Source organism: Polyodon spathula, chromosome 21 (assembly GCF_017654505.1).
Source record: "Polyodon spathula isolate WHYD16114869_AA chromosome 21, ASM1765450v1, whole genome shotgun sequence".
In the NCBI taxonomy this organism is placed as follows: Eukaryota; Metazoa; Chordata; class Actinopteri; order Acipenseriformes; family Polyodontidae; genus Polyodon; species Polyodon spathula.
Genome location: NC_054554.1, coordinates 28427611 through 28455079, shown reverse-complemented (window position 1 = coordinate 28455079; position 27469 = coordinate 28427611). Strand labels below are relative to the sequence as shown.

Sequence of the window (27469 nt, the reverse complement as noted above, 5' to 3'; positions counted from 1 at the left end):
CTAAATCTTTATGCTTCAGCATTTAATTGTCTTCCTCACATGCTAACAGGGCTCAACTGTGTTTTATTGCATATTATTTGGTATCTTCCTGTTTACTGATATTGCAGATAAAGGTTGATTCAATTAAATACAAGACCAACCTCTTGAGATCTTTAAAAGCAAGATAGCAACAGAAGCACTTGAACTGTGATCTCACTCCAACACTAAAGGCTTTTGTTTAACGAGGAAATGCATATCCCTTTACAAAGCAAGGACTCATCTTAAATGCATGCTGAGGATGCTTCAATTTGCACTACCCGACACAGCTTGTTAAAGTAAACAAATTAATGTTCACATAAATCCTTTCCCATATCTTGAGTTGTCCAGCAAGCAGCTGTCTATCATGTTATTCTGATAAATATCATTCACTTGTTAACTCTTTGGTAGCACAAATGACAAGGCATGAATAGGCATGTAATTACATTGCAATAACTGGGTAATTCCCATTGGTTACTACTGTGTAATTGCGTGGAAGTGGCCCTTTGAACAACAGTGTGTTATCTGATGTAATTACATGGTAATGCCATGGTACAAGCAATTTAACCACACACTTATTCTAGCAGTACCATGATGGAGAAGGCATTGCTCGTAGTTATAACATGGTTATGAATGCCCCATAATCTAAAATTCTACCAACTTTTTTAATGACTAAACATGCACCTTTTTATTATCAAGACATTATTTAAGCCAACTGAAGCACAAAACGTCCACCTCTCCCTCTCTCTCCTTTTTTGCTCTCCCACTCTTTCTCTGTCAGATTATCTTTCAGTCTCCTATACTGGGGATTGAACCACCCACCAATTCAAAGGCACCCAAGCTTATCCAATCATCTATTGAGTTCTTAACACCCCTCTCTGGGTTAACGTGAAATGCAAAGGGCCGCCTCTGGCAATGCAATTACCACCTGCTCTCACCAGTAGCTCCTACGACTTTGAACACATCCTGTCAGAGCTTCAGTGAATTGCTGATGGTTTCCAGACTTGGATCTGTGTAATTGCCAATGTTTTAAATATTAATGCACCCTTTTTTTCAATGAAGAATTTTGCCACTTCTGAGCATAAAAAGGCCTTTGCAAAAATAAAAAGTTATCATCTATAATTAAATTTGCCTACTTCAATGGAATTCACTTTTTTAAATCCCCCATAACGTTGCTTTTTTCTTTCTTTTTTTTTTTTTTTTTTTTTTACCTTGTCAAAACATTAGCATTCATTTCAGGATAAGGGACCTGCAAGGGGAGCTGAAATCAGGCAATAAATACAAAGCCGAGGTAATAAGCAGCAGCAGAGATGACATTTTTAGAGACCTCGTCTATATGGGCATAATCACTCCACACTCTGCTGGCCTGTGTGACGCAGATCCATTGACAATGGATACAGCTGTGAGAATGCCTCATCCTAGGGGACATGGTGAGTCATCCATAGCCTGCGTCATTCATTTACTGACAATGGGAGCTAGCCAGCCATCACACAGCTGCCACATTAACCTGGAAGACATAACCTGAGCCATTTCCTTAAGGAGATCTCGTTATATAATAATTCACAGATAACAAATCACGCACGGTCAGTATGTCCATATTTCATTCATAACTCTAAAACACTTAACACCACTCAATTTAGAAATACGAAAATAAACTAAATACGTTCAGTGATAAACATTTCGCCTTTGTCATTTCATTGTTTAGTTTCTTTTAGTACCCTGTTTAGATTATTTTATTACATTTTTTTTTTAAATACATAATCTTGCAATGCAAACACATACTCATAAAAAGACATCTGCATACATATTACCTACACATATAAATCTCAATCCACAGTTAATACCATAAGAGTTAATTATGAAATAACAAAATTGATAAGCAGATAATACAGTAATCAAAAATATCTATTTGTAATTCATTTATTTTAGTATTTCTGATTATACCACACTGTACAACAGCTCGTTACTAATTCACCTTTTCAATATGTCTCGGTTTTTCTGATGTGTATGTCAGACAGCGAACAAACACTATAACAACAACAACAGAGCTAATCTGACTGTCTGTTTTCCAAGTATTCCACTATTTCAACGGCCCACTGCACAGCTTAGGTGTGTTCCCAAACGACCATACTCCGGCATTGAGAATGTGACATCACAGACTCAGGGACTCCAATGAACCGCAGCAGGATACACTGGCAGACTACAATTTGCATTGCAATTTCTCCAGTTCAGCATGATTACACATGTATCCCAAAACTCTCTAGTTTTAATCTCCAGGATGACAGATATTCTAAAGCTGTCTTTTATACATTCTTTTGCACGTTGACGTTTACCGATGAGAAAGTTCACCTAACTGCAAATATCAGAGTGTCTCAGCCCTATCCATTATAAAGCTGGAATTCCTTCTTGTTTATATTACTTATTTTCTAAATAAAAACATAATATTTAAAACACATTAAATCAACATATTATACTCTGAAATTACCCACTGATTACATGTATTAAAGTTTGCATCAATTCCTCTGCTGAATAAGAAAATAAGGCTTTTCAAATAAAGGTAAAGTTCTCAGAAGACCGCTAACTCTGGCTGTAATATTGGTTTCAAAACATCTTAGGTGCAGGCTGTGTATGAGAAGCCAACCTGCTGTTTCATTCCATTGAAGGAATTAAGGGAGACTGCAAACTCTGATTAGTTGGATAATTATTCACCGAGGCTCATTGTGAGAAGCTTTCAACTGGTAGCAGAAATGGAAGCGCATGTTTTAATTTGCAGCTCTATTCACTCTCTTTCTTTCTTTTTAACCAACCCTACTTGATTGCTGCACTCACAGCCTGCCGTTCCGGTGCTATTTTCTATAGACAGCTCAGACATTAGCACCCTGCCACTGACCCACAGACACATAACGCAAAGCATTCTGCCAAGATGGAGAAAGACGCTTTGTGGAAATACTGTGGTTCATCTTTAACCCTTTGCATGCACTCATTGTGTGCAGCGTCACTTGCTGTTGTAACAGGCTGGAGAATGGGGGCGAAGCCAGCGTGTGTCTTGACCACTATACAAAATAACCAGGCTCATCTGCAGGAGTGGCTACGAGCTTTCAATCTCATTCGTTAACAACATCTCTGGAAGCTGCTTCATAAGTCAGATCATCGTCGAGGTGTCTGGTTAATGATTTCAGGCTCCATATGGAAATGCAATCTGTGGAGCTCCAGTCTTCAGGACTTGTTGCTGTGACCAGATGTTCCAGGGCTTTGGAAATCTCCAGAAACAGACACTGAAGCTTTTCCCATGGGGACCAAACATACCTCAATGTAGATTACACTATATTGGTCAATATATACTGTGTGCGTGTACTGTGTGCGTGTGTGATATATAATATATATATATATATATATATATATATATATATATATATATATATAGATATATATATAGATAGATAGATAGATAGATAGATAGATAGATAGATAGATAGACACACACACACTATGCTTTCCCAATAGCCATAGAATTGTCCCAACATGCCCCTGCAGTATGACAAGCTGTACACAGGGGAGGAATGTGAATGAGTCAGAAGCCAAGAGTCCAGGTCGTGTCTGATGTCTGCAAATCGTTTGCTGATCAATAATGCTCTGGGACAGCAAATCTGACGCCAAGGCCAGTGTTTCTAAACCGCTGATGAGATTATACTGGCATCTGGTGGCTTAAAACACGCACCACACATCACATTTTAAATAGTAAGCAAATGAGTAGAATTTGAAAAGTTGACGCCATTGGGCCATAAGTTTCCATGGTAACTTTGCAGGCAATCTTTCGTACTGCATCATATCGTACTGATATTTACGAAACAGTAGCAGCTGATAGTATCACATTTTTCATCACAGGGTTAGTACACACACACACACACACACACACACACACACACACACACACACACACACACACACACACACACACACAAATGTTCTAGTAGCTGTTTTTGGAATCACTTCAACACTGTAAATCTGTCCCACACATAGGCTGGTGGCCACTTATTGTAACTGCATTCTTTTTTTTTGGTTTAAGTGTACGTAATGAATTACTGTACATCTTTAAGGAATATGAAATTTGATTGGCATTTACTGAATCAAATGTAATTTACTTTACTAATTTGGAGAATGTATGTGTTTAGCTAAACTATTATTTAAGTAAATAAAAATGGTGCAAAATTGACCCGTGTGAATTAATTATCACAAGGGAAGTATATAGCACGCTTCTTCTGTAGTTTACGTTATCGTGCGTTTGTAGTTAGACAAATTAGTAGTTACTGTTATAACTTAGTTGGATTTATAGAAGACACAGAATAATCACACAGAAATGTATTGTCTAAACATAGGCTACAAAATATAAAAACAACTAGAAAAAAATTCTCCGAACTGATAGCGTGTTCACTATATTGAGTCTTTCAAACCATTCAGCTAAGAAACCTTACAATTAGCCAACCGTCAATTCAGATCCCTTTATCTAATCAGGAGGTGGAATAATCCGATGTAATACCACATTCGATATTAATAAATTATCCAGATTGAAACCATCGGAGCATAATCAGAGGTTAATTAGAAAGTGATCTCCATTCAGAGTTGAATGAGACACGAAGGATAATTAGCGTTTACTTTGGTGTGTGAAAGAAAAACAAGACAGTAGCCTGATTTACATGTTAATTGTCATTAAAAAAAATGTCTTTGAGTCAGCCAAGCTGCATGACATGTTCATGAAGTACTATGGATTTTAAGTGTTTTCTTTTTCCAGTTCAGTCTGTTATTGGTACACTGTCTGGCCATTTTATTATGACACCCTGGTCTGGGTGGTGAATGTTGGCATGCCGCTCACTTTAAAAATCACTTTGTATATTTTCGACTACAAGGGAAGTAAACTACATAGAGCTTTGCATCTTTAACAAGTGGCAAAGAGAACTGAATTTGACCCAAACCCTCGAGCGAGAGCGAGAGAGAGAGAGAGAGAGAGAGAGAGAGAGAGAGAGAGAGAGTGTGTGTGTGTGTGTGTGTGTGTGTGTGTGTGTGTGTGTGTGTAAACAAACAGAGGATAAAGATGAGGTTTGGGACTTGGCTTCAGGCCGCTGCATGGCACATTTGGGGAGACTTGGTGTTTGACACCGCAATTTTTCCACAAACTAGGTCTCCTGGAACCAGCTTTCAAGCCACTGTTCCTGAAAAAGTCTTATTTGCTCTGTACAAATGCTACATTTTAAGAATGGCTTTTGTTTAACACAGCAATAACCCTCAACGAGAAAACCAATGCACAACAAAGCTCTCAGCTGCCCATTGGCAGTGTTTTACACTAAACCTCCAGTCTGGTGAATATCTGAATAATATTGATCAGCTTATCATTATTAAAAACGGGGCATCCTGTTACAACGGGAACAACAGGCAGTATCGTTGTAAGGTGTTGTGGTTTGATAAAGGGATACCTTATTCCTTCTATGTGTTCTAAACATTTAATTTCTTACCTGCCTCATATACCGCGTATTCTCTAACGTTCTCCGTGGTTGCTTCTTGCTTCGGTCATCACCTACACAGGGCTTACTACCGGTAATTGCTGTTTCACCCACTAATAAAAAAAACAAACAAAAAAAAACGTGTAACAGAGAGGTGTGCTTTCAAAGTAACCACTAGGGGGTGTCCCGGTGTCATTTCTGCCTCCTCTGCACTGTGACAGTTGTGAGACAGCATAACATATGATATGGAAAATTACTTACCAAAATCACAAGCAGAATATACAGCTGAGAATGACAACGGACCCGCACACGCAACTCTTTCAAGTTCATTGGTCGCATTGATAATGTTAGAATGTTTAGTATTCTTAGTGAATCGTTGAAAACCCGGGTTAAACTAGACCTCGTGGGTCCTACATTACTAGAGCACTAAATATCTTCTTTGGACCCTCTTGTTTCACATAGAAGTTACTGTTTTTTTTGTTTTGTTTTTTTGGAATACAAGAATACTTCTTTACAGGATCAAAAATTAAAATAAAGGTTCAGGCCAAAGCCATTATGATTGTGTTCAGCAGAACCCTAAAAAGAGTTTGAATAATGTAAGTGTATTCCTTTAAGATGCAAATGGCTGTGTATTATTTGATTTATAATAAGACATCACTATATGATATAAAACAGCGCCGTTATCAATGTTTAATTCTAAGAAAGCAACGTTTCTAATTATAACAGGCTGCAACTATGGCGTGGTGGACGCAAGGGGTCGCCCCACACACCGCTCCCTCCCCTCCAAATTCAAATGAATGAGGTCATTCAATACGAAACTGGGGAGAGCTAGGCGCATCAGGGGCAGAGAAACAATAGAAGAAAACAAAAACGAGATATTCTTATTTGCATTTATATAAATACGGGGCGGGCGTTTTTTTCATTTGGAATTATTTGATGCTCAACAAAAAATAAAAAAAAATAAAAATAAGAACAAAAACAATGCAACAGACCAAGTACTGTTAATTTTAATTTGTATTTATTTGTTTGCATTATTGATCAAGTTCACTGCATATCCTCTTCGCGTGCTGCCCACACACTTGCCAATCAAATGCAACCTACCCTCCAAGCTAGATGGGCAGGACGGCTAAACATGACGGCCGCGGTGCGGACCAGTCGTTTAACACATTCTCACAGACAAATAGTTAAAAAAAAAAAATGTTGCCATGCACCGAAACGTCGCTGGGCGTCAGGCCAGGGCAGAGCCTGCACAAAATGGGCAGGTGGGCCGGCGTTCCAAAGGGGATCGTCTGTCTGACCAACGGCGTCCTGGCTCTGTTTGATTGGCGTTGCCAGGAGGCAATAGAATGCCTCAGACGGCCCTTGGATAGTGTTCGGTTGAGGCGGTGTCGGGGTCTTGCGTGGGGGAGTTTCTTCTTTGCAAAAAAAAAAAAGGAGCATCCGCGAGAGCAGCCGCGCAGAGTGGAATTCTGTAGAACCCGAGGAGTGAAGAATAGATTTGCACTGCAGTACCGCTTATCGTTTTAAAAAAGCTGCTATTTTTTTTTTATTTTTCCGGCTGAGCCAGGTAAGTTGAAAGGCTGTGCATTTTTTTTTTCTTCTATGATAGAGATGGAGGTGTATTGAATCTTAAATATCTCTGACTGAAAACAACTCGCGCTCTATAGAAACGTGCCGTTATTAAATAAATAAAATAAACACGCGCGTTTTGTATTTCAGTGCATCACGTTAGGTGAATTTTAACAAATCAGGTTTTAAATTTTTAATTTCTGCTATTTTTTTTTTTTTAGTTTTTTTAATTGGTAAGTTCCAGACAATATTCATTGAGCTGTAACTTAAGAAGGGGGGGGGGGGGGATGCAACATACAGTAGTACTTAACAAACGTGATCTCGTTGTATTACTGCTAGGGGATGCTAGGGGATACTATAAGAGTGTGTTTGAGTTGTTGTAGGGAAAATGCATGCTTGGGTAAAACGTGCTACATTGTTCCCGTTATCTTTCTAGCAGGGCGGATTTCGCAGTGTGTCTGTTCTAGTACTACACAGGACAGCGGCACCGCACCAGTGCGCCACAGTGCAGAGCACATTCACCGTGACAGCAAGCAGGAATTGACCCACTTGCGTCTGTGCTGGTCCTACGCCTTGCGGACAAACCATGGCAAATCCTAGCTCTAGTTAAACCAGCAGCGAATCAGTGAATGCACGAAAAAAAAATAAAACTACTATGTAACTCACCCCTGGTTAAATTTAACATAACGGGATAATGACGATCTGATTTAAAAAAAAAACTGTGATCCACAATCAGTTCCAGTTATTATAGGCTTCAGTAACCTACCTAGTTCAGTATTTGTTTTGTTACCCGTCCCAGCTGGTAAGTTTGAGTTCTTGCTGTTGTTGAAGTTCACATATTTGAGGCTTTTCTCCAAGTTGGTTGCTGTTGGTTGAACTGCTTTGTGAGGAAGTCTGCTGTACCCCATATTGAGCGGGTATCCACGCTGTTAGACCAATACAAATACATATGGTGGGGTCTAATTAAGCAGAAACCAGCCTGCTCTCAGCTGGCACGTTAACTCATTTATCCATGCGCGATGCAACCTTCGTTTTAAGGAGGTGAAGCTTTCTAACGTTTATGTACTGTTGGCAAAATTAATGTAATTAAAAAAAAAAAAAATCGGAATCGTAACGGTCTCGTGCGCAGCAGGTGAAGTATATGGTTTTAGCATCGCTTGGATTGTTATTTAAAATTAAGACTAATTAAGAGTTTCCGAGTTCAGGTGACATGTTTAAGTGCCAGCCGTCATTGCCTTGGACCTCAGTCAGTCATGTAGTTCTTAATCCGTATTTATGTACTGTATGATCATGACGAATGATCTCTCTCCTGATCTTGAATGCCTTTGCTTGCCGTATCACAGTTGGAGTTTTAGCTACCAGAAGAGAGAATCCTCTTGGGTTATGTGCAAATGGTTTGGAGTTGTATGCAAAGCCATGATTGTATTTTATGTTCATAGTAAGTTTGCTTGTTTGGAGCACCTCTGTGGCCATCCCTTCCTAGCATTTCTTAATCAGTCAGCATCTTAAAAGCGATGCTGGAAACATGCGGCATTAGTTTTTATGGTGGTTTTGTGTGAAGCATTTTTAATGCCTGTTTAATGGAAAATGGATGCGTGCCATACTTCGGTTGGATTGGCACTAACCAGAAATGCCCACGTCATCCAGAACTCAGAATGGCTGGATACTTTGTTACAGTTTCATAATAAGTGGCAATAATGACACATTAAGTAGGGGAATATGCTCAGTATTTATCAGAACAGAAATGTGTCTGTTTAAACTACCTCAACACTAAATACTATTGTATATATGTAAATATGAAAACCACAGACATATTCTTTTATACTAATACACTAAATACAAAGGGAGTAAAGTGCATTTACATGCTAGTGTAACAGTAGAGCTTAGAATAGTGAGACTTGTGCACATGCTAGTACCTCATTGTAATTACTGCCACTGAAACATTACGGAACGTTTATCTAAATCGTTTTATGTAGAAGGAGATGTGTACCTCAAAAAGAATGAATGTACCCCAATAGAGTGCAGTGAATCTACACTAATACAGTACAAGGTTTATAAACACCCTCCTTTCTCATTTCAGGGGACCTGTTTTTTTTTTTTCTGTAGCTCAAGATGGCGCAGAGGAGTGGGCAGGAGGACCCGGAGCGGTACCTGTTTGTGGACCGGGCAGTGGTGTACAACCCGGCCACGCAGGCCGACTGGACCGCCAAGAAGCTGGTGTGGATCCCGTCGGAGCGGCATGGCTTCGAGGCGGCCAGCATCCGTGAGGAGCGCGGGGACGAGGTGGTGGTGGAGCTGGCGGAGAACGGCAAGAAGGCCATGGTTAACAAGGACGACATCCAGAAGATGAACCCACCCAAGTTCAGCAAGGTGGAGGACATGGCTGAGCTCACCTGCCTGAACGAGGCCTCTGTGCTGCACAACCTGAAGGACCGATACTACTCTGGGCTCATATACGTGAGTGTCTCCACTCGTTCCTCCCCACGGTTTCCATCAACCAGGCGTTGTTTCTGAGATAGCAGTGGGGGTCTGGAGGGCAAATACATTGGCTTCCATGGTGGAGTTTTGGAACAGTTTGTCTGCTTGGTATCTAGCATTGGAGGCGGGTGGGTGTGGCTGGTGTTGTGGTTGTGAGATGACTCCTAGTTTTAATTCTCAGCTCACTATTCATGCATTCGTTTGATGTATGATGTATTGTACACCTCACAACTATTTCAGTGCCCTTATATGGTTTGGGATAGCAAGACCAGATGACTTTAGGAACATTCACAGGTCATGGATAATTTATTACACTCTAGAAGCCAGGTGCATTAGATTACCTTGAGTATGCATGAGCGACATACACTCTGGAACGTGGAAGCCCTGGTAGAATCAATCAAAGTTTATATATGAGCCAGTGTACAGAAAAAAGGCTTGGGTATTCTGCAGTGATAAGCATTTAAAGTGAAGGTTTAATTTCGGGGGGGAGGAACAAAACAAGACAAACAAGTGATGAATTGATGCTAACTGGCAGTGGAAATTCTCATTGTACTGCACCCCCCATATCACGGTCTAACCTTTATGTGTCAAACATTAACCAAACTTAATTGCTGCTTCCGTGATGTTTCCCTGGGACGCTGTTGAAACTTGTACAGTATGTTTCATCTCACTGGGTTTGTCCTGGTAAAATATTCACAGAGATTACTGCAGCTCTGAAGCAGGCATGGGCAACAATGCCCCTTACTGTTCAAGTCTGGGTTCTAAAACGATGCCCTCGAATAAGTGCCACCAGCTGCAGCTGTTTTGGGCAGTTTAAACTAAACGTTGCAGCGTGAATCTGAAGGTGTACGGCACACTTTCTAATTGCCATTATTTTCATTATTATAACCCTAGATCGAGGATGCATTGAAGGGTCATACTGTATGTCATGCTTTAAACAGCAGCAGAACCATCTTTATATCGAGGCCTTTAATCATTAAATGTTGCCCCAGAAAATGTCTTTTTTTATGATCTTGACCTAGATGCTGACATGAAATCCTTGAATAGAATCTTAGTTGGGAATAGAGGCACCTCAAGCAACAGCAAAAGAGCTACAGTTTATATACCATAAGAGTTAAGGGTAGAAAAGAATCAACGTGTTGTTCAGCCTTTATTTACCATTATTTCATTAACGCAGTTTGGAGAATACCTGAGAGAAGTCAAGACTGTTCTCATGTTCACCTTGTTGCAGTTAGTGACAGTCAGTACTGCCAAACAGACGGACGTGATCAGTGCATAGTGGACCCTTATGCATTTCAAATTTCCACTAAGTTTTGAAATTTGCTAAGTTGTAACTAAAGATTATTTGTGAAGCATCTGCCTAAAAAATGTATCTGACTTGGGTGACCTGATCCATAAAGTGCCTCCCCCCCCCCCCCCCCCCCCCCCTCATGGCGCACAGTCTGCCACTGGACTTGTTACTGTATCAGAGGGGCCAAGAGTAATGCAGGCGCGCTGCTTCTTAAAAGTTAAAGTTCACTTTATAACAGCTAATGGAATGCATCAGCTAGTCTCCATGATCCCTGGCCAGGGCTGCTAGCAATCTCAAGGAGACTCCAGCCACCTTTCTGCTGAGGTCTGCCCTCCTGCAGTACCGGTACGAAGTGGCTTTTTGCCATATCTCGACTCGCTGCTAAATCAGTCACAGAAGCACTTTGAGTCACAGAAAACCAATACTGCTGTAACAGGCCCTTTTGTCTCTGATATGAAGTAGCAGCTGGCTAAATATTCACATTTTTAGACCATTATAGGATAAGTAGGATGAATAATTGAAGATGCTGATTTTATTTTATTTGTTCTTTGCTTGGTGACTTATTTAGGCATTCCAATTGAATTGTTACATGATTTAAAAACGTTAGTCTTACAATAAGTGCTCTGTTAATAACTTGATGATTTCATAGCATGGGACTGTATTTAAAAGGAATGATACAGCATATCTATCAAGTACCATTACTTGCAACGGAGCCTGTTCTAAAGCATGAAAACAGACTCCCTTTTAAAACGGTTGAGTTGTGTTAGAGTAATAGCACTTACACTGCAAAGCCAGCTTCTGTTACTTCATCAGTGGAATTTTCATTTCATTAATGTGCCTGGTTATTGCTTGTTACGACTTCGTTAAGCCATGCTTCAGGAAAGTGTGGAGATGAATTGTCTCTGTTACTCCACTGAGTAACCTGAGAGGCAATAAGCATTCAAAGGTGTGTGAGCTTATTGTAAAGCAGAAATATTGAGCGCAAGTGGTATGAGGTGAGTTATTTCCCAGGTCTCTCTCTCTACAGGAGTGTTCTTTTTTATTATTGCTGTACCTTCTCTATAACAAGCTGTACATCAAAGACAAGTGTGTTTTTATACTCTTGCGTTTTTCATTTTGAACCCCCCCCCCCCCCCCCCCCCGGGTTAATTTCCTCACGCTATCCAATTCTGTCAAGAGCAAAACTGAAAATATGCACCCGTTAATAAAGTTGAGTTCATTAGAAACTATGTCAAGTAGAGATGCAGCACCTTCATATTTGAGCATTTTTAATTTACAGTTTGGAGGAGCTTGTCACTGCTCAATAAATACATAGGTTTAAAACTGAGATTCTGGAAACCTCTCCAAATGCAAAAAAAGTATAGTCAGAACGATCCTATAATTATTCTATGTGCCTTTGTAGATCATTTGTTAATTAGTCATTTGAACTGTCTCATATATACACAAAGGCAGTTGTGACCCCTCCTTCCCTGCCTCTAGAGTAATTTGTTAATTTTAGCACTTTGCTTTCCCAAGTCTCAGAATGATAATAAGCTAGGTATATGGTAATTAATTGTTAATAGTTAATAGATGTATAGGGTCCTGGAGAAAAAAGTTTAAGCCCATAAATACTTGCTGTAGCAATGTATTTAACCAACTTCAAAGAGGAGCACCCTTTAATAGGGTTATGTGTCTGTTTTTTAATCATTTGTAACCTCACAACAGTATTTTCAGATTCATTTAACAGTGCAACAGTTTACTGTACAAACTGGCTTTGAAAAAGGTTGAAAATCGACTGTTTTCCAAAATTATCTCGAGCCCTTAGCTGGAGCTTTAACACAATAACTCTATTGACCCTACAGGAACATACTGTAGGCGTGTGTGTTGTGGACGCAGATGCTCTCCTAAATCTGACACCCCGTAGATTCAATGATTTTTCTCCTCAGTCAGGTGACAGGCAGGAAGGAAACGTCAATAAAGTGTTTCAACCCAAACCACTCCTTTCCTGCAGCAAAGCCGCAGGCTGGTTTGTGGCCAGCACTGATATATCCTAGGCAAGCTGGGGAAAGTCAGCATTTCTGCAATCGAACCGCATTGATCTCCTTTGGGTTACTGCTGTGCGGTTCACACAGACGCTACACGGCCCTGTGCCCCTCAGTAAAGTGATGGCATCAATTGCACATGAGGAGGTGAACACGGCACATTGGTTTTTACTTTCTCCAGAAACATGATAATCCGGATTTATGGTTATCATTTTTTTATTTTTTTTAATTCATGGTCATTCAGCTCAGGCATAAAAAGTGAACCTAAAACTATACACTAACGGTGAAGAAAGTCATAATTTAATGGGATTTGAAACATAATTTAAGATAATTGTGAATAGTCAATAACTGAGAGTTTCTTTATCTTCAGCCCTACAATCCTAGGCAAAGAAAGTTAACCGAAAACGAATGAAGTGGAGTGAAGATTATAGAGTTGTGTTGCATGTCCTAACTGTGTGTTCAGTGGTTACATCGTTATTTCTAGTTGGTTTAATTCCACTTTAGAGAGAGCTCCAGGGATATCTGGAGTAATTGCTGGTCTCGTGGGATCTGAGTGCCTTGTGTGTATCCCCAGCATTTGGAAGGGTTCCCTGGAGCAGCTGAATGTTGTCCTAACGAGATCTCCACACACAGCAAACCCGCTACAGCTTCAGCATGGTGCTTGTGCTCTTGGAAGGAAGCCGAGAGAGAGTGCATTCCAGTGCCATAGGGCCCCTTTGTCAAACGGACAGACTGTCTGTCCTGAGGAAGAGTTCTAACTGCAACCTGCAAGAGTACTTTAATTCAAATTAGCAGTTGAAGTAGTGCAGACGTTTGTGGTGAATGCTTTGTGAGCATGGCCCCTAACGTCCTGTTTAACTGCTTGCACATTGCTACGTGCCAAGTTTCATTGCCAGACCCTGCCATATGTGCAGTGCAGCGTAATTGCAGAAATGCTGCTGCTACTGTACTCTTCAGCCAGCCATTTAGGAAAAAGGAGCAAACTGTACGTGTTGCATGTTTAAACACTGATTAAACCTGGAATAATATATTGGAGTGCATTTCTAAAAATGTCATTATAATTTGTGCTGTCCTGCAATGTTTGCAACCATGTTAAGTGGTTCTTATTGCAACTACTGTTATATATTTTTTCTGTGTTAAAGTGCTTTGACTTGTTGCAATATAAAACATACACAAAAAAAGCAAAGGACAGAAAACCTTTTGAAAATGAATAGAAACTACCGACTGTGTCATTTTAATATGTTGCTGTCTGTTTCCTCAGTTCTTCCAGAGGTAGTTGAAGTAATCATACTTGGCCCTTGAAACCCACTTGCCACTTTGTCATTCTAGCCAGTGCTAGTGTTGTGAATAAAAAAATAAGAACAATGTGATTTTATAAAGTGCCTTTTACATCAGTGCTTTATGCCAACCCTACCTGTAAAATCAAAGTTTAAATATAATTCAGGTGGATAATGTGCAATCCTGTTATTATAAGGTAGACACTGGCAGAGTTTGTTTGTCATCAGTTGTAGGCAGGATTATATGTAGGCTTGCTACTTTTCGATATTAACTGTTTGTTAAACGTCGGTAAAACCACTCAATATTTTTTATTTTCTTACTAAAAATAATCATTTTGAAATGCTCTCTAGTTTGTGCAGTTTTTATACATGCTGTCTGTCCCGTCTCCGTTCCTCTCGTGAGTGGCAGAGGTCCGTTAATACTGTAGTTTCACTCTGTGCTGACAGATCTTGTTGACTGAAGCATTGCTAGAATGCTCTCATTTATTTAAATGACTGTCAGTCATCATGACCTTCTTCCTGTGCACTTTCATTTGCCAGCTAGAGTGCCTGTCATTCAAAGCGCCTACTTTGAAATTAGCGGGTTAAGGTATAGGTAGGCTTTTGCTTTAGGTATGCGGTGACAGTTACTAGTTTGATTTGAAAATGGGGCGCAAGAAAAGAACACTTAATGAATGTTGTGCACACTACCCTGGCTGGCGGCTGAAGCCTTCGTGGCAGGACGAAGCGGGCCCATCTACCTTGCCTTCCAGTGACTCTGAGTCCAGCTGTGCTGAAGCAGGAGAGGGGGGAGCTCAGAATAATAAGTGCAAGTTAGTTATGTTCAGCTATTCTGTGTATATTATTTTTACTTGTAAATTTATGCTAGGATCTTTATCTTCACAAGATATAGCTCCGCTGTGACCAAACATTATTTCAATTAGAAGGAATTTAAAATGAGCAGGAAGTAGCTGCCTTTCAGGGTAGGAATGTGGTAAACAAATTGTTTTGAAACTTTTTGCAAATTAGTCAGTGTAATTGGCACAGTAGGGTGTTTATTCTTTCGCTTGGCAAGCTGTGGTCTGAATTAGCTGTATGTTTGAGTTTCCATTCCTCCCACATGTGGAATTCAACCATCCCAAGGTCATGGACAGTACAGCATCAGCTGTGATAAGGCAAGAATGCTGGCTCGTTGCTTTTGCGCTTAGTTTACTGAAGACCTTTTTTTTAAAAAAGAAATCTTTTTCAATTCTGTATGCTGCACCTGCTATGTAATTCACATGACTGGCCAGTCTTGGTCATTTCCCTTGTATAATACACACCTGTGTAACCGCTTGTATATTATCCTATTAAAATCTGTACACAGTAGTATTCTGTATAGGATACTATTACCCAAGGATACTGTGCACATGCAACTTGCATATACGTCAGACCTAATTGCTTATTTGCACTCTCTCTATTTTTTTAGACTTACTCTGGACTTTTCTGTGTGGTGATAAATCCCTACAAGAATCTCCCAATTTACTCGGAGAACATCATTGAAATGTACAGGGGGAAGAAGCGACACGAGATGCCACCCCACATCTACGCTATCTCTGAATCAGCCTACAGGTGCATGCTTCAAGGTAAGGGCATAACCAGCTTATCTGAAGGTTAGTGATTAAAGATAACGGGATGTTAGGGGTTAGAATCAGCTGTTAGAATCTTGCTGCGAGAAGCTTTGAAAAGCACATGTACTGTGCAGAAATGTTGCTACCAGCGGGTTAGCTCATGAAGGGGTTAATTGTTAATGAGGTTTGGGGTTGGAGGGTCAAGGGTAAGGCTGTGCTGATAAATATTCATGATGCATTAATATTCTTGAGCCCTGCATGGTATTCGGTGTGTAGAGCCTGAGTAAACTGGTGTAATGAATGAGACGGTCTCAAAGCAAGAGAGGACTTTATCTAGAGTTAAATTACGATACCCTATCTGTTTCAAATCATTTCTGAGCCGGCCCGGGACTGAGACAGGACTCTCGGCAGGTGTCTCTGGGACACGAGCCAGACTGCAACATAAATATCAGGTGATGACAAGCAGGTATTGGATCCCAGCACAGTCAGCCATGATATAGACTGCTGAGGATCCTTCAAACCAGAGCACCGCTTTCACACATCACAAAGAAACCCCGTTCACAACGGTGAGCTGGACCATATTTAAACTTCAGGCCGGGCTTTGTTCTGCCGGTACTGCTGACACGGTACTAACTGAAACTCCCGTTTGGAATTCCCTTCAGCTGTAGTCAAGTCCATTTAAAATAGAAGACTTTACTGTATCATAAACCTTTTCCTTCTTATCAATGAAAATGCAATGTGTATATGTAGACAGTAAAGCGTTATATAATAGGCTCACAGCACTTGAACATGTGTTTTTCGGTTATATGGACACCAGTAGCGCGTTCTAAACAGACCTTCGCTTTCGGCCTGAGACATTTGCCGTCCTGTAACCTTGCATATATAATAAAAACACAAAAACATTGTTCTCTAATGTGGAGGGGGATAGATTTCAGCTGTCACACAGTACAGAATACCTGAATGCGCACGTTTCTGTACTTAGGAAAATAAATTGGTGTGCAAAATGGTTTTGAGATGCTCCTGCCAATATATGCCGTGTTAACTGTAATGGATTGCTAGAGATTAAAGCAAAGATATATTTTTTCTCTTAAACAGTGCAGGTTTACAATTAATCTTATTCCACTCCATCTGTAGTGAATCACAAGTAGAACTGTGACGCCTAAGGCTCAAAACCTGCACCAGTGTACAGTATGGCTTGCTGAGTATCTTTTTTTTTTCTGTGATGTTGGGTAATTGACAAGCTAGGAAAAGATTTTGATTAGGAACAGAAATTCAGTGCTGTATTTAAAATAAATAAATAAATAAAGAAGCAGGATTTTTCTCGGGAAGTTTAAAAATGAATTTCGGCGGCAGATGTTTGTACAGAAAGCACAGAGGCTAATGTTTAGCTCCCTTTCTAAGCGTATTCAATGCTATGTGCACTCGGACACACTCGACAGCATCAAGTTATGATTGAGCAGGCATCTGAAAGGTGTCACTTAATCCCTGACTAAATATTTACAGCAGCAACTGGCACGCTTAAGCGAGATGTCAGTTATGCGCGGGGTGGGGAGATGAATAGGCCTGTATGACACGGCAGCGTGTCTTTATTTAGATCGAAGACTTTCTGCAAGGAAGAAAAACAAACAAGCTGGAAACGGGTCCCTCTGCTCGGTTCTAATAGAGTTGCTGTGACTCGGACTATACGATCAGGTTTGATAAACATTTCAACCAGAAGTGCTTAGCACTGGAGAAGCCTTGGCGTTCGTCAATTAATTTTACTATAATAAACACGTGTGCAAACAGAAGGTCTTCTGAGTTCATTTCCCTTGTTTAATTATAGCAGAAGCCTTCAAGACCTTTGCCTGTACCGAATCCCCCTGATCTTCATTGGCATCAGTGCATCATACTTTCCATTCACAGACCGAAGGCACACGCTGACTAATGTAGCTGTTTACGGGTTACCTTATCTTTCCTTGCTGCCATCGCCAGATCAAGTGTTTCCTAACTGAATGTCTCACTGACCCCTCGTGCCATGCAGCTTTCAGTTTGCTGATCTGGGCCAGGGCAGCAGAGCTACTTTAATGCATGATGTCATCTCAATCTGTACAGTCACTCCTTAGTCATCCACGCATATAGCAGCTGAAACAGAATGTCATGTAGTTTGTGAATGCTCAGGCATATATTGTGCAAGGGAGAGCGATGCAACGTGTACTAATATGGACAAACGAGGGGCTAAAACATGGAACCTCCTTTTTTTGCAACATGATTCAGCGTTGATTTCTTAAAGGGCTTGGTGTTTGACTGATCCTTATTATTGTTTTGTAATAATCACAAAAAAATGCTAGAGGGGTCAAAAATGTCAAAACAGTTCCCCAGTGGCTTAGCTTGTAAAATTGTGAACTTGAAATAATCTTCTTTTAAAAAAAAAACAAAACAAAAAAACAAAACAAAAAACAACAACAACAACAAATATATATAAAATATAAAATATAAAATAAATATAAAATATAATATAGCACCACTAAATGCTTAATTGAATAGTGCCATCATTCAGGAAAATATCATGTATTTTTTTAAACTCTGACTGGTGAATTGAAAGAATTCTGCTGCGCTCCACTCCTGTCAGAACTCTTCTCCTGAGTTACTCTCACAGCATGTTGTCCGCAGGCAGTTCATGTGTTTTTTTGCGCTTTGATAGGCAAACGCAAAGACAGTGTTTTTGGCATTTCCCTGCTTATGTTTTCTTTTGCTGATCGCTTTTGGGTTTTCTGTATGGTTACTGGATCAATCTCATTGGCAGGCCAGATTTGTACGAGATGTAAGGCTACGTTTGTCAAGTTCACTTTTCAAACTTTTAATTTTTTTTGTGAATGGTTTTTAGCAGTTTAAACTGTTCTTTTTCAGTATGAAAGCACTTGTCTTGATTTCAAAGTAGTAATTCTGTTTTGCTTTTGTATTTATTTCACATGTAACAACCATTGCCATACACAGCATAACAGTATGGTTCAACAAAGGTGCCATTTTGGCACTTGCATGTGGTAATCCACGTATGAATCCTGGTAAAACAGAATATTTACTCTTTACAAGTTAACCATTTTATGATCAAAGACTTTCTTTCATTATTATATCATTGAGCAGAATACAATATTACAAAATGTATACACAAAAAAATTAATGTCATCATAAGATTTCAGTGTGAAGTTCAGCTTCAGTAAACTCGCAATTTGTTTCGTCAGATGTTTCAGCACATAGATAAGTTTGTGTATTCCTGATCAGGGAGCTCAACGCAGTGGTGCAGCGACGGTTACGCTTGTTAAAATGTGCCCTGTTTCTTGTGTGCGTTCTGACCAAGGGACTGTGCAGCACAGTGAGAGGTAGAAGACAGGTGCTGGAAGGCAGGATGCACTCAGTGTTCTCCACCAGACAGGAACAGCAGTTTAACAATGCCTTCTCTGTGCAGGGTCCTCCTCGCTCTACAAGTGAAGTATGCTTTGCAGCGCGTCGGGGAATGTGGGTAGGCCTCCTCAGCAATGCTGGCATGCAGCTGTGGGACTTGAGCTGGGAGAAAAAGAATATTACTGTTGGCAGGAATTTCAAAATGTTGCAGGACTTCACAAGATCCCTGTTAATGCCACAACGCCTTGAAAAAAAAAGGATATCATTTTCAATAGCGTTGTAATAATAAAGATATAATTTAAAACACACAGTACAAGTAAAACCTCTTTAACTCAATAACCCAGCAGTGCCTAAGGTAACTGAGGCTTTCTCCTCTGGTCTGGTTGTGATCTTGACCCTATTGGACAGCGGGCCTCCAGAAGGTTGATTTCATCTTTGAAGAGCACAACTGAAGAAGACACATGATTGCCATGTGCAAGGTTGTTTAGTTTCTACGGCTCTGCTCTTCGCAGATACAGGACTTACAATACAGTGCAGCTTTTTAACTACAGCGAAACATGCTTCTTGTGTTGATTGAATAAACCAAATGATATTGTAATCAGAAATTGCATTCCCTTTGCAAACCAATTACCCGAAAGAAATCTACCACTGTGTGTGATCGAAATGAAGGTCTACAAATGCGGTTGGATAGTTTTCACTGTCATTTATTTTGCTGATGCATGGGTTATAATAACATTATAAGGTGCTGACGTCACACATCGTGCGACAGTGTTAAGTCTAGTTCAGTAGGTTTGCCAGGTTTATAGGTAGACTTGGAACCCTTTGCCTAAAGCACATGGCAACATTTTCTACAGTAGTTGCTGAAATCACAAGGGCCTCTTTATCGAAACATATCTGATCTGCAATGGAACATTTTTGAAAGTATTATCAATCTTGCATCTGATTTGACTTCAGCTTCCCCAGCGAGGTACAATAGACTTATTTGAACATTCTTGAAAAACATGCAGCTAGGAAATGCTAATGTTCTGTTAAACAAAACCAGCAGCTTGGAAGGACTTGTACCGCGGCCCTAGGGTGTATTCACGTCAACTGCAACAAGCTGTCATGCTGCCTGAAAACTTCTTGCCAAGGCTCTGCAAATAGCCTGGGGAGTCCGCAGCATTGTTAATTTTTAAACCATGTTTTTGGTTTTATTCACATTTTGTATAGTTTTGGTTTTTGTTAAACTGCAGCCTAGAACAATGTTAATACAGTTCAGTTCTTGACTTACTGGTATGCTGGCCCAGCACATGCCTGTTGCATAGAATAGTGTGCTTGCTGGACGCCCACCTGCTGTCAATAAAAAAAACCCTAGTGGCTTTAATGAACTGTAGCGTGTTTCATAATTATGCGCTTATCCTGTGGGGCAGCTGTGAACTGTATTTGTTTTATAGCCATTCCACTTGTGTGGACAGAACCTCAGTTGGACCTTATTTTTTTATTTATTTTTTAAATGCTCAATTAGTTGACTAGTCCTTAAATGTACCTACAGTAGAGAGTATAATGACAGACAGACGCACAGTTTTCTAGTTTCAGTAACGTGCTCTTTGTCGGCTGCCTTCAGGGCACTCTGCTACAGGAGGACGGTACAGTAGCAAACTCTCTGGAGAGCAATTAAGAGATACAGCACAGCCTTGAGAAATTATCTGCAGCAGAAATGAAGTGATTCAGAGACTAAACAATGATAAGATCTGGAGTTGAGACACTTGGAGAAAGCCTTTGTTATCCTCTTTTGTAGTGTTTTCCTGCTCATGTGCCCCTAACATGCTCTCGAGGGCGTTGGTGTTAAGAGTGGCTCCTCGGCAGGAGCAGCACCAGCAGACAGCTCCCCAGCGGGAGCCAAGTCTTCAGCGTCATGTTTACTTTGAGGTCTCGGCTCTACCGCACTAGGGACTGTGCGGCATTCAGGGATAGGTGCTAGTGCAGAAAACACTGCACTGCCACAGTACAGCACGATAACAATACACTGTGTGTTTTTATTTTATTATTTTAGGAACGCTGACAAATACTTTAACCCTTTCATACATGGCGACTTCATGTGGGAACAGATCCAAAAAACTATTTTCTAATCTTTGTATGGGGGCATATGGAAGATGCAAATGCACGATAGCCTCATATGAGGTCCCCCCCCCCATAAAAGCAAGGGGGGAAAAAATGAAAATATTTTCAATGAAAAACATATTTCTGTCCAGAACCTTATTTATTTATTTTTTTATTTATTTATTAAGCCATTTAAAATATTGAATGCATGACAGGGTTTAAACATAAATAAATAAATAAATAAATACGTTGATTGATTAACATACTATTACTGATATTTCCCCCCAATCCCTCCTCCCTTTTTTATTTTGCTGAGAACCTTTTGGCCCTTTTCTTTTTAGTTTTTGATTAAATCAAGATATTCATATATTTAAATGCAATACTGTAGATGCTCAGCCAGGGGGACTGGTGATGATATTGCTACTGCTGAGATGAGGAATAGATGTGAATCCTTGCTTAGCAGCACTGTGGATTTATTTTTTGCTTCACTGGTTTGTCCATTTAAGGTCATAATAATGTTTAATAAAGGGGGCTATACTGGAATAGCATTGGCAGCAATCCTATAACCTGCACTTAGCTTTGGCATTCTAAAATAAAACACATAGAATATTTTTCTCACATGCGAACATTCCTAGTTTGATTGAAGGTACTTTTAGGGCACTTCTTAGTGAAAAAGGCATTGAACAGTAAATGTAATGGGATATGGTTTTCTTAAGAGACCCTGCAGTCCATGGGTAATTGCAAAGCTCCCATTCCATCCAGTGTGTGTCAGAAGAAAGGTTAAACTGATGGAAAACACATGTAGCTTGATGCCATACTTCTTTGTGTAATTAGGCAAAGTATGAAGGGAATTTATTCATGGAATGAAGGTTCTTCGGGTATTAAGTCTATCCTGCCTGGGCATAAGTTATAAGTTATATTATGCACTTGGAGATTGGGCACACAGTACGTTTTTAATTTACATGTCGCATAATGCAGTGCCAGTCGATTGGAGCCTCATGACCAGACATAAGAAAAATGAAGACTTTGAACCCAAACTCTGCTGCAGCTGTGGTCCGGTAAGTGCCGTCATGGTCCAGACACCCTGTTGATAGCGTTATGGCAGGTAACATTTTTTATGGTCTACCCAATGGAGGACTCTTGCATTCCACACTGATTTTATAGCCTAGAATAGAATGAATGGTTAATGGTGTTGTGTGGGTGTGAGAAGAAAGCAGTATTCCTGTGGGTTGATAGAGTTGTTTAGTTTGAATGGTCCTGCACTGTAGCGATCGTGACCTGTGCAGTAATCAGGTTAAACACATTGTTCATTCGTCACGGCTGCCCCTGCCCTCAATTCCCTAGGCTTGAACTGAACTGATACCATCATCTGTGTGGGAGTTGTGTGTGGCTGTGCACTTCCCATTCCCAAAGGAAGCAAGCTGCCATGGATCTCTCAAAGCTTGTTTGTGTTTCTGGTGTTTTCTGACTGTACAACCAGAATAGCTGATCACTTAGCTTTGGTGTTTGTGCTGTTGTCGGTTTCTAGGTTTCAATTAGAATTGAAGAGTCTGCCTGTTTTCCGCTTGTCCTTCAATAAGAATTTCTGTTGTTAACGCAGAGCTCTAAACTAATCTTGCAAAGTGGCTCTTTGTGCATTTTCATGCAGCATTTCATTTTTCAGGGTATGTACTTGCAGCTAACGGCATTATGATGTCTGTGTTGTTTTACTCATTGATTAGTTCGTGTAAGACTGTGAACACATCGATGTGACACAGAGCGCAATCACGTGCTATAATAGGAACGGCAGTCACCGAGACAACTCCTAGCTAGTTATAAAATGTGTCCAGCTTTGTTGCATATGCGCTGTCCGTTTCACACAACGGACTCAATTCAGAAACCTTTAACTCATGAGTCCATAAGCATGACTTCTGGAATATGTCCACCATGTTTGCCCTATCAAACTCGGTATGCCCTATACACAAAACTTTAAGGGTTGTTTAAAGAGTGTTTGTAAAACATTCTCTTAAGTTGAACAGGTCTTTTTGAAAATGAAAATAGACTTCTAATCCTCTCTCACCCATTGAAAAATGGTTTAATGAATTACAAGTTTAGAAATAATAATAATAAAAAAAAAAAAACAGTCCTTAACAAAACATTCCTTAAAACAGTCTGTTTGTGAGTAGAGCCCAGGGTGACTTGCAGACAGCAGCAATTGGCTGAACTTGGCTGCCTCAGCTGCTGCGTTCAGGTTTTGATGCATAATTGAATGAATGGGTTGTAGTTAAACCCAGGGGGGCATGGAACAAAACCCCATCAAGAAAACAAGCATTTTCTTTCATTAAGCACTAAACTGCTCTGCAGCCCATTTCCTCTGCGCTCTATTACATTGCAGTTCAGTGCTTTAAACTTGAATGTAGACAGACGAGCACCAGACAGGGTCCCAACTATTACGGTAACTGTCTGTATTTGATGTTTCCTGTTTCCTGATAAGGTCTGATGCCAGTCACACAACCACTCAGCCAATGATTAATTATTAGTAATAAAGAGTAAATTCGTACAATAGCAGAATACCTCCAGTGCTTGGGAGAAAGGCTCATTGATTGTGTTCTGATCTGGGTTCACACATCTGAAAGAAATTTCGTCTGCAGCACATTCCTTTACAGTGAGCACTTCGAATGGAACCAGTAATAACCCTGAGAGGCTCAGCTGAGCTGAAATTTCGGTTATAACCTTATTTTCTTTCATCTGGGCTTAATTTATTTGACTACCTGCTCGCTCGCTACTGAAAAGACTAAAACTGGCAGCCACGCAGTCCGAGAGGTAGCCAAGCTGTTTCTGTTTAAGCAAGCTGGCCAGCTGGGACACTGTGTGTGTGTGTGTGTGTGTGTGTGTGTGTCCTATCTATCTGTCTGCCTGTTTGTCTGTCTGTCTATCTATCTGACTGTCTATCTGTCTATCTATCAAATTTATGTCTTTTCTAGAGGCTTTGATGTTTCATTAAACCTCCAGGCTGTTTTGAAAAAGGGGTGTACAGGAGGGAAGACTGCCAAGTGACCTGTAGTTCATAGCAATTATCTGTGTGAACTGTGAACTATATGAGTTATGTTTTTATAGGGTGGTGTATTGTGTAGTGTATTGCTTTCATGAACTACTGTAAATATAAATGAACACCAAATTCATGGTGCCCTGTGGAAAGAAAACATCCGTGGAGGTTCATATTTCATCACAGTATTACTGCTACTATAAATACTTTTAAAATTCCGCTTTCTGGATCACAGAGCCTTTCACCAGATCTTTCTGAGGTTGTTAGGATGTTAGTTTTTATAAAGGAGTTACTTTGTATCTGATTCCTGTGTTAATGTACCCTGCAAAAATAAACGTGATCAAGAGCTATCAGAAGAGTGGTCCTTGCATGCAATATAATGATAAATGACTACCTTTGCTGTAAAACAAGCTGCCCAAACTATCAAAAGGCTGCCACGCACATCTTAGCAAATGCTTTGCATGCCAGCAGAGGCTTCTGTGAATTGCATTACTGCATAGTGACGCCTCAAAGACCCTGTGCAGTTTATCGTTACAATGCTAAATACTAGTGAACGGGGGCCACAGGTCCGGGTTCAGAAACACAAGTTCTATTAATATGCCATGAATATCAGCGGGACCAGAGCAGCTAACGCTTAGTTGTACAAACTGATAAAAGGCGTTGAGTTATTGTGGCTGACGTTGACAGGAACAGGGCTCTCTGACTGTAATCCAACATTTACTCTACCATTTCCCTTTGGGTGCCATTTGACCTGGATAATGAGTTCCAATTTAGCAAGTGCGTAATTTCAAGGGGTAGCTATAGCTCTGCTAAACAATGGAGATGAAAAGTTCCAGGCTGCTCTGAGATGTAATTGAGATGGAACGGGCTGTAACTCTGACATACTGTAAACAGTTAGGTACCTAGTGGTATCTGGCACTCACTGTAGCGCATTGTGTACCAGCACGCTTCTAAGTGTTGTAATAATTTAGTACCTTGATAAACAATCCTGTCTTTTTAATGCGTTAATGAGCTGCTTGATGGATATCCCAGTCCTGCTTTGTGTCGCTGGGGGGAAGGGCATGCTGTTGCAGGAACGGGTAGAGGAGAGAGCTTTTGTTTTAAAGTGAGAGGTTTTAACACGGATGCTGGGATCATGGGTGAGATTTTGGTTGTTTTCCAGATACGCTCTTGTTAATTCCACTGGGGAGAAAAAAAAAAAAAAGGGGGTTTGGTTCGAATTCGGGAGGTGGCTATGAAAAGAATTAGGGATAATATTAATGAAATACATATTTCTTTGGCTTTAGGTCAAATTGTGTATGACAAGAACAGGAGCTACATCTCTGCTTTGTCAAGAAAAAAAAAAACAAGGCTGCCTATTAGGACTGTAATTGGTCTAGCTTTCCATATGGTTTTATAAGAAATATTTCCTAAAATATACCCGCATTAGAGTCTAGCATATATACCCGCATTCATCCAGCGTGCTGCAAAGCCCCTTATTTCATTATTGCTATCATTCATCCTTCCCCTCTTTTTTAAATGTTGAATTTGGTAAGCGGTGAGAAATGCCAGAAGCAGAGCTGACAATCCCATACATGGTCAACTCAGAATTTTTGTGAAATATTCAACGGGAAGAAATGCTCCACAGCTTTCAAAACAGACGGGGGGGGGGGGGGAGAAATAGACCGTGGTCATGGTTTGGAATCTGAGGAATTCAAAATGTTACAGCATGAGTCTGTCTGGGGGATAAATGATTAGGAGTCGTAAAATCCCGTCATGTGCATTTCAGACAAAGATTTGGACAGCGTGGCTCACAGCAGTGCCTGATGGGAATGGGGATTGTTCAGCATTGCAGACTGAATAGAAAGGGCTCTCGTCACATTTAACAGAGAAGTGCAGCGCGTTTTGCATTTATTTCTGTTAGGGGATAAACAACATTTGTAGCCTTCATTTTAATTTTGGTTCAAACTAATACTAGTGTTTATAGACTCTTAGTTGCATTCTAAAAAGAACTGCAAAAAGCAGACCAAACAGACCACCTACTGTAGCATACCAGCTTTTAAGACTGGGGAAAGAACCAGATGCAGTCGCTTCTCTTCAGTTTCTGTAGAGTTCCTGCCTCAAGCAAAATAACTGCCCTGCTCCCACTGGTGCTGGTGAACTGGAAACACAGAAACCTAATTTGTTTCAGCAAGCGGTTGAGCAGAGCTGGAGGATTCTGTCAGGAAAGCTGAGACGCTTTGCAAGTACTGCACAGTAGACAGGAAATGATTACAAGTCATGCACAATAGCACAAGTACACGTTTCCTGAAAGCTGTGCTTCTTGTACTTAAACTAAGAAGTGAAACTGGTGAAGAGTTCACAGTGCTCATGCATTATTTCTGTCTTGCGCATAAAAAAAAAAGCAAAATAAAAAATATGGACAACTTTCAATCAGCGTGGCCTAACCGTGATCAAATTCTCGTCAGTTTTTCGTTAAGTGTATTTAAAACTACGAAGCATTATTGACGTTGTTAACGTAGCATTATTCAGCAGGTTTCATGCAACCTTTTACAAAGCAACATTTGTTAATTCTATACGGTGATGCAAAGCTTTTGGCCATAGCTGTATTGTTTATGTAGTTTTTTAACTAGAAAAATATTATTTACAATCCTGACAACACACTAGCTGCCTCTACCAGTGTCCACATTTCTGATAGAGATTACATTTAATTAAAACCAGTGGAAGGTATTTGGACTGTGGGCTAATCCAAAACAGTTTAGCCTGAAATTCTATTCTTTTTTTTTTTTTTACAGCTTCCAGCTTTGTTTTTTTTTTAACCATTCCTTGCTGTATATCCGGGCTCACCACAAATCCAGGAATAAAACTATGATAATTATAAATCTGCAGCATAGTTTTACAAGCATCTTGGAAACTGGTACCAACCACTCGCTCAGAGAGGGAGAGTTGATGATGGAAGAAAGCAGTGAACCAAAGCAGAGGATTACTGTAGGTGTGCCAGGTGGGCATCTTAATTTACACGAACACAGCTCTGTTAACTAATCCCTTTTACAAAACACACACACAGTGCCGTGTAATCGAGGAAAAACTATGACAGATGCCAGCAGATATCAGGGTTTGACTGAACCTGAGGGCTGTGCACAGTCACGCATGACAAGTATATTTGCGAACAGGATCAACATGTGCAAGAAGAAGAACGTTTAGGAAGCCTTTAATCGCAAAGCTTTGTGAATGAAACCTGCTTTTATTAATAAGTGTTTGATAATCGCGAAA

At 40.2% G+C, this 27469-nt stretch overlaps 1 protein-coding gene across 5 annotated transcripts in view; it reads left to right on the top strand.

The window, feature by feature from the left end:
* The first annotated feature begins 6948 nt into the window (after positions 1–6948).
* Positions 6949–27469, top strand: part of LOC121296124 (myosin-10-like) — a 62852-nt gene continuing 42331 nt past the window's right edge. For 3 of the 5 annotated variants that reach the window (XM_041221353.1, XM_041221352.1, XM_041221349.1), the window contains exons 1-3: positions 6951–7077; positions 9160–9536; positions 15594–15750. In XM_041221353.1, coding sequence (XP_041077287.1) covers positions 9192–9536; positions 15594–15750 — 502 coding nt within the window. In that variant the 5' untranslated portion in view covers positions 6951–7077; positions 9160–9191. Of the gene's footprint in view, positions 7078–9159; positions 9537–15593; positions 15751–27469 lie in introns of all 5 variants that reach the window. The other 2 variants (XM_041221354.1, XM_041221350.1) reach the window with 2 other exon arrangements.